Here is a 17,598-nt window from a genome sequence, read left to right as displayed (position 1 = left end):
CCCCCAAATCTGCCCTTTGGTTTCTGCAAAGGTACACGCGAGATGTTACAATGTTTGAGCGTGTGCGATTGAGCGATGCCCCGAGCCCCCCTGCTTCGCGTTCCCTATACCGATCCCCTCCCGGCACCTAAGCTGATTCCTGCGAGCGCGACGACGGCGAGCGGTGCCATCGCGGCTTTGGTCGACTTCTTGTCGCCGTCCTTGTCCACGTCTAGTACGCCTTCGAGGGCGGCGCAGTCGAGGCTCTCTAGTCGGCTCGATCGTGGCGAGCATGCGGGCAAGACGCTGCTGCTTACCGGGGCGGGTATCTCGGTAGCGTCTGGCTTGGCCGATTACAGAGGCACCAACGGGACCTACACACTGAACAAGACGTACCGGCCCGTGTACTTCCACGAGTTCTGCGACAGCCACGAAGCGAGGAAGAGGTATTGGGCGAGGAGTTTCCTCGGCTGGACCAACCTAGAGAAGGCGAAGCCAAACAAGGCCCATGAGGCTTGCGGGGACCTGGGGCGCATGGGTGTTGTTGGAAGTATCATTACGCAGAGTGGGTGCTCTCTGGCAAACTCGACAGCATGCTAACGGGTTGAGCAGATGTAGACTCGTTCCACCCAAAGGCGCACCCAGACCTCCCCACCATCGAGCTGCACGGCTACCTGCGCAACCTCGTCTGCCTCACCTGTCGCAACGAATACTCGCGCCGGTCTTTTCAGAACCAACTCACCACCCTGAACCCCTCCTGGGCCGCTTTTCTCGCCGACATGATCGAAGCGGGCGCCCTAGACACCGAGAATCCCGACGAGCGCCGCAAGAAAGGGCTCAAGTCGAACCCAGACGGTGACGTCGACGTGCCAAACGCCCCGTACACCACATTCCGATACCCACCATGTCCGACGTGCCTGGAGAAGCCGCCAAAGCGCGCAGACGGAGGCAAAGTCCACGTACAGGTCGACAAGGATGGCGCCTGGGACCCGGCGAGCGAAGGCGGAGTGCTGAAGCCTGCGGTTATAATGTTCGGCGAGTCTATACCCGCTGCCACAAAAGTCGCTGCTGAAGAGGCAGTCGATGCAGCAGGCAGGATACTCGTCATTGGAAGTAGTCTTGCAACGTACTCTGCCTGGCGGCTGGTGAAGAAAGCAAAGGACATGCAGATGCCCATTGGGATACTCAACATGGGTGGTGTCCGGGGCGAGGAAACCTTCTTTGGAAACGTCGAGGACACCAATACTGGCCGGGAAGCTGCGCGCTTAAGTGAGAACGCGGAGAAGGTTCTACCGCAGGTTGTGAGGATACTACAGGAAATGAAGGAGACAAAGTAGAAGATATATGAAAGACTACAAAGTAAATCACTGGCTCAGCAAGATACAATTGACTCAATACGGTAATGAAATTGGCCGTGAAGGCCGCCAAGCTAGCTAAACGATGCGCAGCATTCTAGGTATAACTTCCCATCCAACTCCAACCTTGCGTAAATGTGATGTCATGTGATGAAGCAATTCATCCATCCAACGCGCGCCTGTACTGCCGAAAACCCAAGCCAAACCCAAAGAAACCTTACGCAATACCATCACTATCCATTCCCTCTCCCTTTTCCTCCCCATCAATGTCCTCAACAACCATCGTAAACCTGTCTTCCTTAAGCTTCATTCCCGGCGCCATAACCTCCCCCTTATCTCTCTTCTGCATCAGCGTTCCCAAGTCTCTGCCTGGAATCGCCCTCAGATCCTCACTACAGCTACGGCAAATCCGCAACTGACACCACGTACACGCCCACTTCCTATCTTTGTCGTTCTCACGGCACACCATGCAGCCCATGGGCTGGAAAATATTGTTAGACCAGATGTTATGGCAATGTCTTGTGTAGCAGGAGAGTTGTGCGGGCGTGATACGTGGAATGTAAGACACGGGCAAAGGGATTGGTCGGCGGGTTAGGGGCTCGAAGGGAGGCGGTGTGGGTGGGGTTGCTGATTCTGTGCGCAAGTCGTCAACGGGCGATGTTGGGACCGAAGGTCCCGGGAAGGGGGAGAGGTTGTAATCTTGGAGGTCGGATGATGCTGGGCGGGATGATGGGGCACTTGTGGGTCGTTGGAAGCCCGGGGATGGTTCGGGTGGGTCTAGTGATGTGGTGCGGATGGGTAGTTGCGTCTCAGCCGGTGGAGTGGCGGCTTGAAATGGTGATTCCGACGTTGCGAGGTTTTCCTTCTGCTCTGTTGGCTGTTGCTGGGGCTCGGTGGTAGAAACAGCAGGTTCAAAGCTAAAAGGCCGTCTCTCATCTTTTGGTGGTGGCAGTGGGGAAACCGGAGAGATCTCAGCATCCTTCTTTGCCAGGACTGGCTTCAACGTCGGGGAAGGTGTCATCTCGGGCGTAATGGTGTGTAATTGCATCGTGGGGATTGGAGGAGCCGGCCTCGTTGCCTAAGAGATTTCAGTCAGCATACAATATTCTTCTATTGGAACAGGATCCAGGTACCCTTGAGTTTGCGAACATTGGAACGCAGTACAACAACTACCGTACAAGTACTGGAGAGGGAAAGGGGAGGCAAATATATACCTTCAAGACGTTGAAGCCTGAGCTGCTTTTGCCGCGAAAGTGAAGGGGCGATGCCGGGGCTTTGACACGAGGGTTTGAGGGAAGACCCGTGAAGACCTTCTTGGGTGGTGCAGGGACCTTGGTGTCTTGTTCTTCCTCTGGTGTCGGTGGGAGCTCTGCTTCCGTGTTTCGTGGCTTTTCGGCGGGCTGAGGTGCGACAGCCTCGGGCGTGTTTGCTTGACTGTCGACACTGCCCTTCCTTGAGACAGCATCTGATCGCTGGCTATCCACGCTCAAGTTTCTGGGCGCTGATGTGGGGGGCATGGGAGCGCCCTTCCTCCCTCGCGGTCCGTTATTCAGTTCTGCCAGACTTTTGAACTTTTTGAGACCTTGATCTGGTACTGCTTTACGCCCAATAACTGGTGATGTGGTTGTCGTAGACGTCTCCGTAGAGTCTCTGCTTTCGCCTTGGGAAAGAAGCGAATCGTTTCTCGCGAGGTCCGCCGCTGGCCTTGACGATTGGCTTCCCGTGTCAGACTGCTTAACCGACCTCCGCCTCTCGGACTTTGCAGGTGGTGGAGGTGGAAGATCTTTCCCCTCTATCGCTGAAGAAGGGAGAGACTCTGATCGTGCCAAGAGTGCTGGGGTAGAGGGAACAGTCGCTGTCGAACCGTTGCTGATGGTAAGCTTGAGAGATGCTGGCTTAGATTCGCGAGATAGGCTACGTGACTCGATCCTTCTCCTGGGTCGAGGTGGAGAGCCTGGTACCGGACTTCTTGGAAGAACAGGTGCGTCCTGGTCATCTATTCCCTGTTAGCACTATTCGCTCAGGTTTACAAAATCTTGGCTTTGTTCATGCGGCTCCCTAAGCGACGGCAAAGCAATGATAATGTATCACCACGCAGACAGCACATTGACATGCGAAATCAAGGTTGCAGTAAGACACACAGTCTGTATCAGCAAACGCTTGATGAATACCCAAACACGGATGCAATCCACCATAATAGAATTTGCGTGATCCCTGCTTACCTCTCAGCTGAAACTTTGCTTCCATTCTCAACGCAGCTGGAAGCGGTTTACGTGCGATGCTATCTGATCGTGGCGGAGGCGCAGGAAGCTTTTTGTCCGCAGGTACAGGTGACCAGGTTGAAGGAGATGCGTCACCTCGGCCAAAAGAGTTGCCATAATCGTTAAGTAGTGCGCTGACAATGTCTTGTCTGGATGCATGCGCGGATAACATGCTTCGTTGAGCCATGACGTCGGTCATCATAGAGTCGAGATGTGGAATGTCGTGTATCAGTCCAAGTGGAGGTAGCGGTCAAGGAACGGTGTCGGATTTATGGAAAGTGTTCGAGAAGACGTTGATAATGAATGTGTGTAAGGAGCGTGGTGGCAACAAAGAGAGTGACTAGGCCGTGAAGCAAGATGAAGAGACAGGCCAGCCCGATTAATATCGACTTTGTCAACGAGTACAAGTCATGAGGGAATGAGAGGAGTGAGAGGGACACGCATAGCAAACCGTCGCGGCGAAGCTGGACGTCTCAGGTACAAGAAAGTGCATGGGACACGGCTGACAGAAGACTGGTCGGGCCTTTCAAACGCATGAAGTGTTTGACACAAGAGCCAGGAAGAGGCTGGCCTGGCACAGCTGACGACCAACGGCTGCGCGGATCATCCATGCAAGGATGGAAGGCGTTGGAGATGACAGGATGGTCCACAGCTCCACCGCGGCGCGGGAAACCATCATTGTTCTGCTGAATTGGTCCAGGGGGTATGCCGGCCGACCTGGCAATTTCTCACCACAACCAGCCTTGACATGGACGCAGTCAAGTCCATAGTGCAAATCAAGCGCATGTCATCGACGTTGTACAGAAGGCCCGACAACGGGAAGCTGAAGCACAACGTTGATGTGTAACGTCCCAGGCGACCGCTTTCTGTCAAATCACAGCACCCCGCAAGGCTGATCAGCACGTGACGAGAGTCCGCCACGTTTCAGGCTTGTTCGGAGGAGATCGAGAAGACATGCCGAGCAGGTGATCAGACCCACAGCCGGACATGCGCTGACGTGTGACGTTCGCAGATCCACATGTCGTCCTTGTCCGCCTTGCTTAGAGTCACCATATCCATCGCGCACTATGCTGTAATTTCCTTTCCTTCGGAAACAAATGCGTCGGCCGAAACGAAATGACAACGACGGGGACAGGGTGTAAGCAAATCGTCAGCGGGAGCGGACCAAAGGGCGCGATCGTGACGGATAGATTACCTGGGTATGTGGCGTCGGTGACCAAGAATCCCAGGCTCATGGGTTGTGCCATGGCCCTTCATATTACACCGGAAGACTCACATCTAATCATTGATCAAGCGCTCAATACTGGTATTCGTGAAACAAGTTCAAAAAATTGCTTTTTGTGTAGCTGACTTCTGATCTTTCGATCACAGCTTGTGCAATGTTACTGGTGTAGACGAAAGGCGCCTCCATCATGGCGAACTTTGTACACCTCCAAGTGTCTCGTCGTGCTTCGACAGGCCCGATCGCGGCGAAAGCCAACGCTATGGGCCAAAGGACCCCATGACTATCCCGCCAGGTTTGCAACGATCCAAGACAGCCAAAAAAGAAACCTCCCAAGCGCCGTCGCTAATGACCAGTGGATCCTGGATATCAATAAGAACTAAGGTAAAGTATTTACAAGTATAGAATGTATAGGGTATCGCTCCATCACTAGAAGAAGTAAAGTAAAAACATTAAGATCAAGCTTATCGTGGGTGTAATTGTAGTGGTGGTCGTCGATGCAGCCCCTTTGAGTGGGGCGGCCGTGACGTTGACAAATGTCGAGCCGCATGCTATTGATATTTGCTGAGCGGCCGAGGTGTAGGTTTTTGAAAGAGGTTGTGTGGCGTTGTTGCTGTAAGTAGCAAATACACCCATTGCTTGTTGCAAACAAGAGTTGCAGGTTGGCCGTGATCCGCCAGGCAATTCTTGGCCAATGGGTAGGTAGTATGGGTATGCATCTCCCGGTGATGACATGTTGCTGACGGCGTTCGCAAAGCAATAGTTTCCCTCGTCATCATGCAAACAGCTTGCCTGGTAAGACGGTTGGTATGCAACGAGGCCATTGTAAGCCTGTAGCACCAGGGGATTGTCGGTGTCGTAGTCGGCCTTGCATGCCGTTTCCGATAGCAGCTCCACTGCGAAATTATCCAGGATAGGTTTGCATTGCGCTGTATTTACTCCACAGGTTGCATCGAGCGTCTGTGTGATGCGTAGTGTAGATTTGGAGGCGTCGAAGAAACCGCTTGATGTCTACATGGTACCTATTAGTCAAACTCTTCTCTCTCGTATTATCGAAGTACCATACCTGCAATAACAAGGAGAAAGGGTGGCAGTCGTTGAATTCCTGGCTCTGACGCAGGCGATTAAGGAAGTTTGTGCATGTGTTGGTGAAATTATTTGATAGGCCAGTATCGAATGCCGTGGGGACTTTGAAACCGGTGCCAGAGCCATCAGAGTCGGTTGTAATGGCGCGTTCTGAAAGAGTTGCGGAGGGTGTGTGGGTAACATCGTTGTCGCGTTTTAGAGGAGGCATCAATCGCGACGCGGTGGGTGGTGGGCTGAGATCCAGGTATAACGCCGATCCCGTCCAGGCAAGGTCGTCTTCCACCAGCAGGGCCGGTCGATCACCATAGGCTTCCGTTGCGGATACGGGGGCAGCCTGGGAACTGCAGGATAGAGATACGACGAGCAGCAGAAGCAGCACGCGAAATTGACGGCCGAGGCGTGGTGACACTCGAAGATATAAGGGGACACCGCGGCAGCGGTTTTCGTGTTGCCTCCTCCGCGTTGGCAGGGGAGCATGGTGCGACAAGATCGCTACCGACTCGCATTCGAAACATTGAGAACCCATCTCCAATAAACGGTACTATAGCAGTCGAGGATGCTATTATTAACCGCAGAATCTGCTCGGAATCCGGAGGCCCATGGCCGTACGTAGGTACCGTTGCTGTGACCAGGAGGTTTGCCGCCACTGTCAATGACTGCCTAGATACTTTGTCCAACCTCAGATTCGGGTACCTTGCAGTGGTTCAGCAAGTGTCCGAGGGCTTTTTGCGGGCCGCCAGGGGTAGGGTAACGGTGGTGACTAGGAAAAGGCAAAGAGTGACGGCCAGCTGGGGGGACTTGCTTATCAATGTCGATCGCAGCCAGAAGGACGGTACAAACAGCCTTTCGTCGATTTATTTAGCAGCCAGAACGTGTCCAGGCACCAGGAGCGACCGGCCCTTATGATGATTGCCATGCAAGCAGCGAATCCTTCAAGCCTCCGGCGCCCATGCCTGATATGCTAGTAGCTAATAAGCCACGACGGGGCCCCCGTGCAAGCCAAACTCGTTTCTTCGGCTGATGACTGGCACGCGATCCGGGTAATAGAAGCTTTCGACCAAATCACGATCTGTGGGCGGAATGACTATGATAGGCCGGATATGCACTGGTTTGTACAATGCAATAAAACGCAGCCAAATCGAGCGACGTTCTGGCCAGAAAAAACGGGACGCGATTGTCCCTAGGCGGCGCGGTCCCCAACGCCTTCGCCAAAGCCTGCCCCCTGCGCGGCAACAAGGCTCACGCTGCAGCGCCAGAACGCAGCCGCTACAGGGCATGTCGCGAGGGGCAGCGCTGTCAACGTAACTTTCCGGCAAGCGTTGGAAGTTGCGTTACCCCTCCATGGTGCGGATAGTGATGTAGAGATTGTGTTGTCCTGTTGAACATGGAGGTGGGCTCGTTGCGCAGTGCGTTAGTGCCGGAGGTATAGCCTGGAAGTCGCTGCAACTGTCTCGCCATCACGGCACCCAACACTCTAAACACTGTCGCCAAGCCAATAAGCCACTGCGAGCCACGCCCCTATCGGCTCCGTTCCTGAACATCCTTCGTGTCTCGGTCAGCTACAGAGCGTGAGACGATGTTCACATTGGACCACACACCCGCTCGCTGGCCTCATGCAGCGCGCGTGGCCGATAGTCTTCTCACGTCGACGTTTGAGGGCAGGTGTGTAGAACCAGCGAAGAAGTTGTCCGTCTTGTCTCCCAGCAACTTTCTTGTTCGGCGTCCTGTGCCTCTACCAAAATTGCTCAAAATCGTCTCGTCAGCAAACCAACATCGATGGCTATGTTGGCAAGCGGCGACGCACGTATATCCTACAAGTGACCCGGCCCCCCTACGCACTTACCTATTTCGCAGGCACAGGCCGCATGGAGTAACAACTTGTTCCTTGCCATTCATAAATGTCAGCTGTCAGTCACTGTCGAGCGGCAGTGTTAGTGCTCACGTTCCGGCTTTCCACACTATCAAACGCATGTATCTACCCCGTTGTGTGCAGACGCCATCTTTCAACATGAATATTTCCAGGCCGATACACATATGGGTCTGACTTAAATGCACGGCGATCGCATCGGAGATCATACCAGAGTCTCGGAAAGGACGGTGTGTTAAGATCCAGAATCACCCCATGGCCAATCCATTGAGCCTAAACTACCTCGTCCATACCAAGCATGACATATACTGATCTTTCGGCATCTGCAGGCTACGGACGTACCGGAGGAACCGTTCGGATGATTCGCAGATCTGAACTTGTAGAGACGGAAGAGGTTATTCTACTTGCCTTGGGTACGAGTACTTGCCCACAACGTAGCTACAGTATGTCAGATTGAGGTACACTGACACTCTTGCGGATGCGCGCCATGTACCTCGAACACTAGCGAGCACATAGAGTGCCCAGAAAAGATCTCACGGCAGTCCGTGCATCTTCTCTCATCAGATGCAACATGTCACTATTACAACGAGTATATGATGAGAGGCGAATGTTTGTACGAGCACGTATATATCATGCACTCGAGGACTCTCGCTACAGTCGGTAGTTCGAAGAGGATACACCTCTCGTCACTATGGCCCATGGCCTTACTGTTCAACGAATGACACTAGAAAAGATCTGGATATCCAGCAATGTACCCACAGCACGACTGTACCTACACGCATGCTTTGTAGTTATTACTAGATAGTCGAAGAATTACCTAGGAGCAGTCCTAATCCTTCCCGAATCTAGAGAGACTACTAGACTTTAGTGTAGAGTTTCCTAGATATAAGACCCGTGCACACCTGCACCAATCCCGGGAGATGTCCAGGCGCGTCTGTAAAGCTGGATAGCTCACAAACCGACTTCTCTGGGGGTGACAGTTAAGCTTGTATCAGTGTTGACTTTGCCCGAGCTTATTCCTGTCCTTGCCGAGTCGGGTCAAACTTCCCAGGTAGTCGTGCTGCAGTAGTAACAACAACAGCCTAGCTAGAAAACATACGTTTAGGTGCAAAGCCACACGCTACCTCGCTATATGGGGGTCTTGTGCATTCAATGTGTGTCAATGGGATTGGAGATACTCACTCAAAGGTCATGACGTCAGGTTGTTGCTCCGCCTCGGCATCTGTGCAGTCGCGCCTTCCTCGACAACGCCCAAGCTGCCAACGGTCCGATACAGCAGGAAACACCGACATGCTTACTACTCAAACCTTGGAGAGCCGCTGACGAATCTTACGCAAACGAGGATGGCTGTCCCCTCTTCTGGTGGGGTCAAGGCGACTTCTTAGCACAGTGAACTTCGTGCCCGACCGTGCCGGCCATCTTTACTACATCAACAGTATTCGCCGGGCTAGGACGCGCTCCTGTAGACATGGCGACACGATCTATCGTAAGTTGGTCTGAAACACAGCGGTTCGAGGGTGATTGACGATTGGTGACTGACCCGTGACGCAGCTGCTTATCGCAGCAATCGCCATCGTCGCGCCGTGGGTATACGACCGCTATCTCGCGTTCTCCACGATATTCGCAAACAGACCAGGGAACTTCAAAAACATCAACCACTTCAAGAGTTACGAAGTCAAGTTCCGCGATCGGCTTCGCAATTGCGAGGATGTACTGGTGGAAGAGGAGATGGGTATTGCGTTCTTGAGCTGCAATCCGGAGAGGGATCAGTGGAACACGGTAATGGTGCGTAGCCGCCCTTTGGGTTTGCCCATAAGGGCAAAATAGTTTCAACGAGGGCTTACATATGCAGGGCGCCTTTGCGTCACCTTTGGATAAAAGAGATGGCACCGATAGCCCACATATCTGGATCTATGACTATTCAACGCCCAACCTTCCGGACTCAGACGCTTTAAAGCCTCTCGTTCTGAATGACTATAATAACGCGGCGGATTTTCAGCCTCTGGGCATCGAATTTGATGCCGCGACTTCTACTCTATATGTCGTCAACCACTCCCGCAACTCTGGAAATCTCATCGAAGTGTTCCAAGTCTCCGTCCAAAATGCGGTAGCCAGATGTGTGCAGACACTGAAACATCCGTTGATCCATACGCCAAATTCCATACACTCTTTGGGAGATGGGAAGCTACTAGTAACCAATGACCACTACATCGGCGCATTGGTCTCACCGTTCATATCACAGGTCGAAACATTTTCTGGTATTCCTGGAGGTAGTGTCGTCTATACTGATATCCACAACCTGCAGCACACCAAGACGTTGACGCACGTCCCCTTCGCCAACGGCATTGCCATGCTCAATTCGACGACTGTTGCCGTTGCCTCGTCCTCCACCATGGGCGTAAACTTCTACAGCTTCTACCCTGACACGATCAGTTTGTATTTCAGAAAATATATTCGTGCACCTTCGACTGTCGACAACCTTTTCGTCGATTCTTCTGGCAAGCTACTTTTGGCAGGCCACCCTTTCGCCCCAGCGCTCACAGACGTGAGCAAAGCGAGAGCACATTGCAACGCGCATGGATTATATGAGGAGAAAAAAGCTTGCGAGTGTACGGCGCCTAGTTGGGTGGGCGAGTGGAGCGAAGAGGATGGGCTGAAGACCTTGTATAAGAATGACGGAGACGAATTCTGCAGCAGTAGTACGCTCGCTCGCGACGTGGGCAGAGGCGTGAGTATCGTCACGGCGTTATATGATAGAGGTATCTTGGTGGCGAAGGGATGAGGAAGACGTGCAAGGAATCAACCAATACGGACGGAGCGAGGCATCTATGTGTTGACACATGTTATGATGAACACAACTTATTTTTGAGGGGTTGCAAGACTAAATGAAAATCTTCTTTCAACAGGCGCGATGTTAATCGGAGTTGCAAAGTGGCCTACAGCTTGAGCAGGTGGCCCTGTTCCGCGTTGTATGAATTCGGGTCGCGCGTTGCATCTTGGGGGTAGTGACCCAGAATGGGCGGCTTATCACGAGTTTTCATTGTCGCCAATTCCCTGCCCAGGTACTCCTCAATATGTAAGAGGAGTACTTAAAAGCAATGTGGCCAGGGCCGTACTTTCATGTCGTCGTCACAAGGATATCGCAACCGAGATCCCGACATGGAACAGAGAAGTGCGCAACCGTTGAGTAGTGACTTTCTTAGTGCGGTTACATCTTCAATGCTGTCTGTTCATGTCACCACCCGAAAGCGATGAGGCCGTGCGAGTGTGGACCAGTGCATGTTGGTGTCATGCAAGGAATATCGTCATAGCTTCACAGTCATATTTCAGCGCATCGTGTATAAGATCAGGAAGGACGCTTCGAGCTACTATGTCTAATGATTGGCCTCTATGCTGTAGCTACGAAAGGTTTGTCTGCAGTTCGCTTCCCTCAGGCCCGGCACAATCTTCCGTTCTGAGTCTGAACACCCTGTTCTCCGTCTTGAACCACCCACCTCTCACTTCCAACGGCAGTGGTCGCGTAGAAGACATCAGTCGGGTCCCACTTCTTCTTGATCTCGCTCAATCTTGGGTAATACCCACCGTAGAATGACTCTTGCCAGTCCGGCTCTCCAACAGTGGCTTCATTCAAATAAACACCACCACCTTCTGAAACGGGCGTAATATCGCGCCAAGGCTGTAGGATGTTCTCTTGAAGGTCCTTGTTCACAAGGGCGAGAGCTTCTGGTGTAGAGTGATCCATTTTCTTGTTCGAAGAGGTGATCAAGAACAAGGCACATTCGCGCCACGCTGGGTTGGCAGCATTGTTGGTGTTTGCGTACTCCTTGGGCGCCTTGTGGTAGCCAAGAAGATGTTTCCCAGAAGAGACGTGTTCCTTGATTAGCGCAAAGGTCTGGTCGTACTTCTCTTGAAAGTTGCGTCGAGGAACGATGCGATTCGCTGCCATTGTGTTGTCCAAGCCGATGGGGAATGAGTTAGCGCCCCAAGTCGCTTGGTAGGCAGAGTAGAAGGTGGTATGAGCCACTCGCTTATGGGGGGTCGTAAGCGTGATATTGTTCTCTCCGAGGAAGTCGAAGAAAGGTTTTACGGTCTTGTCGTACGACTCCGCCGTATGGTTCGCTGCAAAAAGGAAGCGCATGTTGAGGAATGGCTTGGGCTCATTTCCCATGATGAAGAAACTGTACATGCCTGACTCTGCCCAGTCGAGGAAGACGTCAAAGAACTTCTTGGTGCCCTTCCAGAAGTCCTCAAGGCTGTTGTTCGAAGCATCGATTTGCCAGCCAGCAGTGACGACATTGATCTTAGGATGTGCACGGATGATGACCGACACTACGACGCCAAAGGTACCACCACCACCACCTCGGAGTGCCCAGAACAAGTCAGGGTTGGAATCTTCCGATACTGTGATGAAACGACCGGCGGCCGTTACGATCTGGAAGGCGACAACGTGGTCGGCTGACATACCGTAAACACCAGCAAGAGGATTTTGGCCTCCGCCCGTGATCATGCCACCAGCATATCCGACGCTCTGTTGAATGTGAGTTGTTTGTATAAGAACGATAGACCAAGGAATACTTACCCAGGAGATGGCACCAAGGACAGTGACACCATGCTTGTCCGCAGCTTCATATACCTGCCTGACTCTGACTCCAGCGGCGAGCTTCAACGCCGGTCCTGAATAGCCCGGGCCTTCGTAATTCGGGAGAAAGTCAATTTGCTCCATGTTATGCATCCATAAGCTCAATGCTCCAGCTCCAGTAGACTTTCCCAGGTAGCAATGGCCGGTGTTCTTGATGACCAGGCGAAGATTAGTCGCCCTTGCGAAGTTGATAGCAAGCTGGATCTGCGCCACATTGGTGACTTTGACCGCGTACTCGGGATATCCGCCGAGAGTACATGACTTGCCGTCAGTGTCGTTTTTGGGCATACAGGTCCTGCCCTGATAGATAGGCCACATGTCTAGAAAGACGACGTCAGCAATTAGTCTGCATACGCTTACGGAAGTAGTCACATACTTGACGTCGGATCAGCCTCATGGAATAGCGGATTCGTAAAGTTATTGGCGATATCCGTGCATTTTGCACTGTCTTTCTTGCCCCATTGCGTATCGTAGCACGGAGCAGCGATGGGCTTGGTCGGAATGAGTGCGCCACCTAAAAGCACATTGAAGATGTCCCAAACGGTTTCCTGGGGCCACTCTGAGTCACCAGGAAACGTCTTGCAAGATGCAGAGGCTGCACGTCGTACACGCGCATCACTGGCAGCAGTGCTGTCATCGAATGCGAAGTACTCGACATACTCCGAAACCCCATCATCGGTCGCGAGACGCTCGATGACCGCGTCAGTCAATTGCAGTCTTTCGGATTCCTGAAGTGGTGCCCCTGCTGGTGAAGCGGCCGGGACGAAGGTAGCTGCAGGTTCGACATCAGGAAGAGGAGAAGATTGGCCAAGGATAGCCGCCGGGGAAATGAGCAAGAGAAAGCACGTGGTTACCCGCTGCATAGACGCCATGGTGAAAGCCAAGAGGTGAATACGAGGTAGATGTAGTGAAGGAGCAGCAAAAGGATACCTTCCCATTTTATCTTTTTTATCTTTATCCGTTCGGTAAATGGTCTTTCAGTTTCTCCCGCTCGACTGAGGTCCATGATTCATGTGTGAGCGCTCTACATGTTGCCACACACTGTGGAGTCAGCCAGTGAGTGTCGAACGGGGATATAACAGCGAAGGGACGCAGGTAGGTTACGCAGGGACTGCATATAGACGCCGGGATAAGTCGACGGGCCTGTGGGGAGAACGTGGTCTTGACTCTTGATCTGGAATGGGGTAGGTTTTGGCTCTGTCCATGCTCCAAATCGCAGAGGCATGGGGCAGCCTCGCGGCAGTTGCAAGCCAATGGAAACTTCCCAGTCTTTACACCAGCAGCAAGGAGCAGGAGGCAGCACAACATCTGCAAGCCGCTATAGAATGCCGATTGTACTGTTTGAGCGAGCTGTGCATGCAGATCCAATGGCATATTCGTCCGTTTAGGAACGGCATAGGTGGCTTGGCGTAGGAAGGATAAATGCGTCTCTGGCGTGTTCACATGTATGATTGCGGCGCAGTGCTTATTGCACGAAATCTTGTCGCCACGCAGAATCCAGAGCCAAGATTTCATTCCCACGAAAATGGAATTCTCGACGTTACTATCGTAGCCGAGTAGTATCCAGTGGAATGTAGACTAGAAGGTCATGTGTAGAGTAAATTACGCGTGGGATGGGTTGCACATAGAGTCGCAGGTGGCCGCCATTGAGAGGGGCGGCGGATCCATGGATGCCGCGGGCGCCAGAGCCTAGCGGCACGGTCGGCACGTTCAACAATCCCCTGCCATGTCGCATCTTCTCTTAACGGCCGCCCTTACTTCTCAACCGACGCTGCCAAGCGCTTGGCAAAAGCACTCAACTGCATACCTGCTTGTCCACGGGCTCGTCACATCCTAAAATCCTACGATACTAGTCTATTGGTGGAAACCGCGTCGTATATGACTGCCAAGGTTACCTAGGTACCATGCAGGTGGTTCACTCCACTTACCGAGAGTCGCCACACAACCTTGGAAGTCCGGCACCGCCGGTGTACTCCCATATACAGTACTCCTATTCAGCAATTCAAGAAGGAAGAGGGGTACCAGACGGCAAGAAGTGGATTGCTCAAGATCTGCATCTGCAGTGCGTAAGGTCAAATGAGGAATCTGACCTGCTGTTTGCGTTATTATTGCGCATGAACATCATCCTTCCAAGTACTCCTACAAGGGTCGAAGGGACGGACCTTTGGGCCGTCTACGGCTCGGAGAATTCGGAAGACTACCTGAGTTGCTCGAGTCAGGGGCGCCACACGGGATCAATGTAATTACTGGATATACATGCAGTACTCAAAGGAATGCGGCGTGGTGAACTCCATCACAGGTGTGAAGCCCACCAGCGTGGTTTGCGCCGAAGTCTAATTCATGTGAAAAGTAATGCAATTCGTATATCTAGGTAGTTGGAACGAATCTACCTCCTGTTATACTTTCCCTGATCTCTTTTTTATCACCATAACATCATGGCGGGAACCGGACTTCAACCATTGAATATCTTCCTTATAGTTTTCCCTTTTCTTGTGTCTGCCACTATCGTGGCGATCAGAACATGGAAGAAGATCAAGGAGCGCCAGTTGGCTATCGGTATGGTACTGTTCCGCATGAGTCAAGTGAAGTAAATGCTGACGAAACTTATTTCAGAGGACGTACTTCTTATTATTGCTGAGTGCTTCTTGCTAGCCCTCACTGCAACATTATGGAAACGTAAGCGCTGATCCGAGCGACGGTTTTCTTTGACTGACATTTCCTAGTGGTTGTGGTCTCTTATGCTGGCTACCACGCAGAAGACATCCCCAAAGGTGCTATCAACCAGGAACAAATGCTTCTCGTAAGTCCGACTACTCTCAAACAGTGGGGTAGCTACATTTTGTACTAACAATCACGTTACCAGTGGCGCTACATTAACAACGCGACATACAACCAAATCCTTGGTCTTGTCAAAATCTCGTTCCTGATCACGTTGCTAAAGCTACGCTCAACGAATCGGCTCATTGTCGCGAGCATATGGATTCTGATTGCCGTGAATATAGCCTTCGTTTTCGCCGCCTTTCTTGCGCACATCTTCCGATGCCAGCCCATCCACAAGTACTGGAAGGGGGATGAAGTTCCCGGTCATTGCCACAACAACGCACAATACATCTTCGGTGTGATCGCCGTCACCATTGCCACAGATGTTCTTGTGGCAGTGATTCCAGCATGGATGCTCTACGATATCCGTATGCCTTCGAAGGTCAAATTGGAAGTCATTGTATTTCTCTCCCTCCCACTTGCAGTTACAGCAATCGGCTGCTATCGACTACATCGCTTCGTCCTCGTCTTCAACTTGCCTAAAGGCTCCCACGAGGACCCTTACAACGTGAGGAACGCACTTACAGGCGTTGAGGGTAATCTCGGTGTGATCGCTGCTTGCGGGCCGACTATCAAATGGATCTTGGTGAGCTACAACGATACCTCTGCACGCGATTATCTCTAATCTCTCATATCAAAGGGTCGCTTTATACCCTATTTTGACACAGAGCGTTCCGAGGGAGCTTATGTACCGAAAACGCCGAGGTTGTCGTCGCTCCCACAATCACGTTCGCACGGCTATGTTAGAAGTCACGATGGCATAGAGCTCCAACCCCATGGCATCGACGGCACATATCCACGTAACGTCCAGAACCCATGTTGGAAAGCCGACAGCGATGCGGATAGTGAAAAGCAGTGCATTTCGGATCCAGCAGGCAAAGATGACAAAGACATCATGAGGACTACAGTGGTAGAATGGGACACTTCGCCGTCGCGTTAAGTGAAGCGTCGTCTTCCTAGTTGTACATGATGAGGCAGATGACGGATAAGAGTAGTGGCACGTTCTTTAGCATGGGAGGCTATGTTTAAATTGTACATGAATGCTAAGTCTGATGTTGTCTAGAATACTCTGACCTTCGCAACTGCACAGACTCCTGAGATACCTTGTTCTTTCCAATCTTCTTCGAAACTTTAAGTCTCTACACATCCCATTGTACACTTGACCTATGGCAACGAGCGATGCACAGCTTCCCAAATCCATATGTACCTATACATTTAGGTCCTCTTGATAAAAGTGAAGTATCGTCAGCACAACATTTTCAATCTCTACACCTATTACAATGATACCTGAACTTTCTACTGCTGCTACTATGCGCGAGAGAGGAGCTATTCTTCTTATATGGCCACTTTCTCTTCTATGCAGCTTGTTCAGCTCCGTAGAGTTAACAATGCGTAGTGAGATCCGCGAACCGGAGGTGGCGTATGTTGCGGTTGTTGGGAAAGAAGCTGGGACGAGAGCTGGCGTGGGCGTAGGCTTAGAGAATTGGTCTTGTTTTAACATTACATGTAGTAAGTGGATGAAAGCGGGCTTACATCGTCCGTTACTTCATCATTATTCTCCTTGGTAGGCTACACATGGCGGCTAGTGTCCTGTCGCTGGAGTGGAGGTCATCTCTATCATGTCTAGGTAGAGCTTCCCGCTTACTGGTAAGCTTAATTGATCACCTCTATACGCTGGGCGACGTCGAGGCTCTGAGAAGCAAGAGAAAGCTAAGTTTGCGAATCTGCGCGCTGTACCTTTTGAGTTGCAATACTGTGTCCAAATGCACTTAGCTACTGATAGCTGGCTTTGTAGCCATCGAACTATTGCTCGAGCACACTCACAGCTATCTCAATAGCTGTGTTGTTCTTGATGGAAGGCATGGGTCTACCAAGCGCTAGCTGAGCAGCGTAAAGCCGCTTGTCTAGTGTGCTGAGCGCGTCTGCTTCCTTGATCTCGGATAAACAGATTTGCACTAGAGACTACTGGTTTACAAAACTTGCCTTGTTCTGCCTTCTTTTTTCTTCGCCTGGGTGGAAGAACGTCGCAGTCCCTCTGAAACGCGTCAAGCTCGTCCACTTCCTCGACTACCTGCGCCTTTGTCTTCGACTTCTTGTCATGGGCTTCTTGCCTTTGACCCTTGGACGAAGGATGAGGCGCATGTGTTGATTGCGACTACAATGACGATCATGTGTTTGATCTCAGAGCGAACTTCTGGGGTTTTGACCTTGCTGAGAGGGCTTGGGTATGGAGGTGGGTGCGGCGAAAGGATTTTAGCATGCTGGACGATACCTAGGCATTGGAGAAGGATTGCATCTTGCTCGTTCGTGTAGAAAGTTTGGTGTGGGGAATGCGTGCTGATTAGTGCACGCTGTCTGTCAAGTTGCAG

At 51.9% G+C, this 17,598-nt stretch overlaps 4 protein-coding genes across 4 annotated transcripts; 2 read left to right on the top strand and 2 right to left on the bottom strand.

The window, feature by feature from the left end:
• Positions 1-75: 75 nt before the first annotated feature.
• On the top strand, positions 76-1,316 carry J4E93_001649 (uncharacterized protein; the record flags this gene model as incomplete). The annotated part of the gene is made up of 2 exons (XM_049339599.1): positions 76-544; positions 592-1,316. The coding sequence occupies 2 exons, from the start codon at positions 76-78 to the stop codon at positions 1,314-1,316; spliced, it is 1,194 nt and encodes a 397-aa protein (XP_049203556.1).
• Positions 1,317-1,551: 235 nt separating this feature from the next.
• On the bottom strand, positions 1,552-2,851 carry J4E93_001648 (uncharacterized protein; the record flags this gene model as incomplete). Its single annotated transcript, XM_049339598.1, has 3 exons — positions 1,552-1,703; positions 1,764-2,412; positions 2,549-2,851. The coding sequence occupies 3 exons, from the start codon at positions 2,849-2,851 to the stop codon at positions 1,552-1,554; spliced, it is 1,104 nt and encodes a 367-aa protein (XP_049203555.1).
• An 8,349-nt stretch (positions 2,852-11,200) lies between these two features.
• J4E93_001647 (uncharacterized protein) lies at positions 11,201-13,281 on the bottom strand (the record flags this gene model as incomplete). The annotated part of the gene is made up of 3 exons (XM_049339597.1): positions 11,201-12,298; positions 12,350-12,729; positions 12,786-13,281. The coding sequence occupies 3 exons, from the start codon at positions 13,279-13,281 to the stop codon at positions 11,201-11,203; spliced, it is 1,974 nt and encodes a 657-aa protein (XP_049203554.1).
• Positions 13,282-14,844: 1,563 nt separating this feature from the next.
• J4E93_001646 (uncharacterized protein) lies at positions 14,845-15,854 on the top strand (the record flags this gene model as incomplete). The annotated part of the gene is made up of 4 exons (XM_049339596.1): positions 14,845-14,965; positions 15,023-15,085; positions 15,133-15,209; positions 15,273-15,854. The coding sequence occupies 4 exons, from the start codon at positions 14,845-14,847 to the stop codon at positions 15,852-15,854; spliced, it is 843 nt and encodes a 280-aa protein (XP_049203553.1).
• Between the last annotated feature and the right edge of the window lie 1,744 nt (positions 15,855-17,598).

The sequence above is a fragment of the Alternaria ventricosa genome, assembly GCF_023758065.1.
Source record: "Alternaria ventricosa strain BMP 2768 chromosome Unknown scaffold_2, whole genome shotgun sequence".
NCBI lineage: Eukaryota > Fungi > Ascomycota > Dothideomycetes > Pleosporales > Pleosporaceae > Alternaria > Alternaria ventricosa.
Note: the sequence above shows the minus strand (reverse complement) of the source record. Positions and strands in the feature narration are given on the sequence as shown.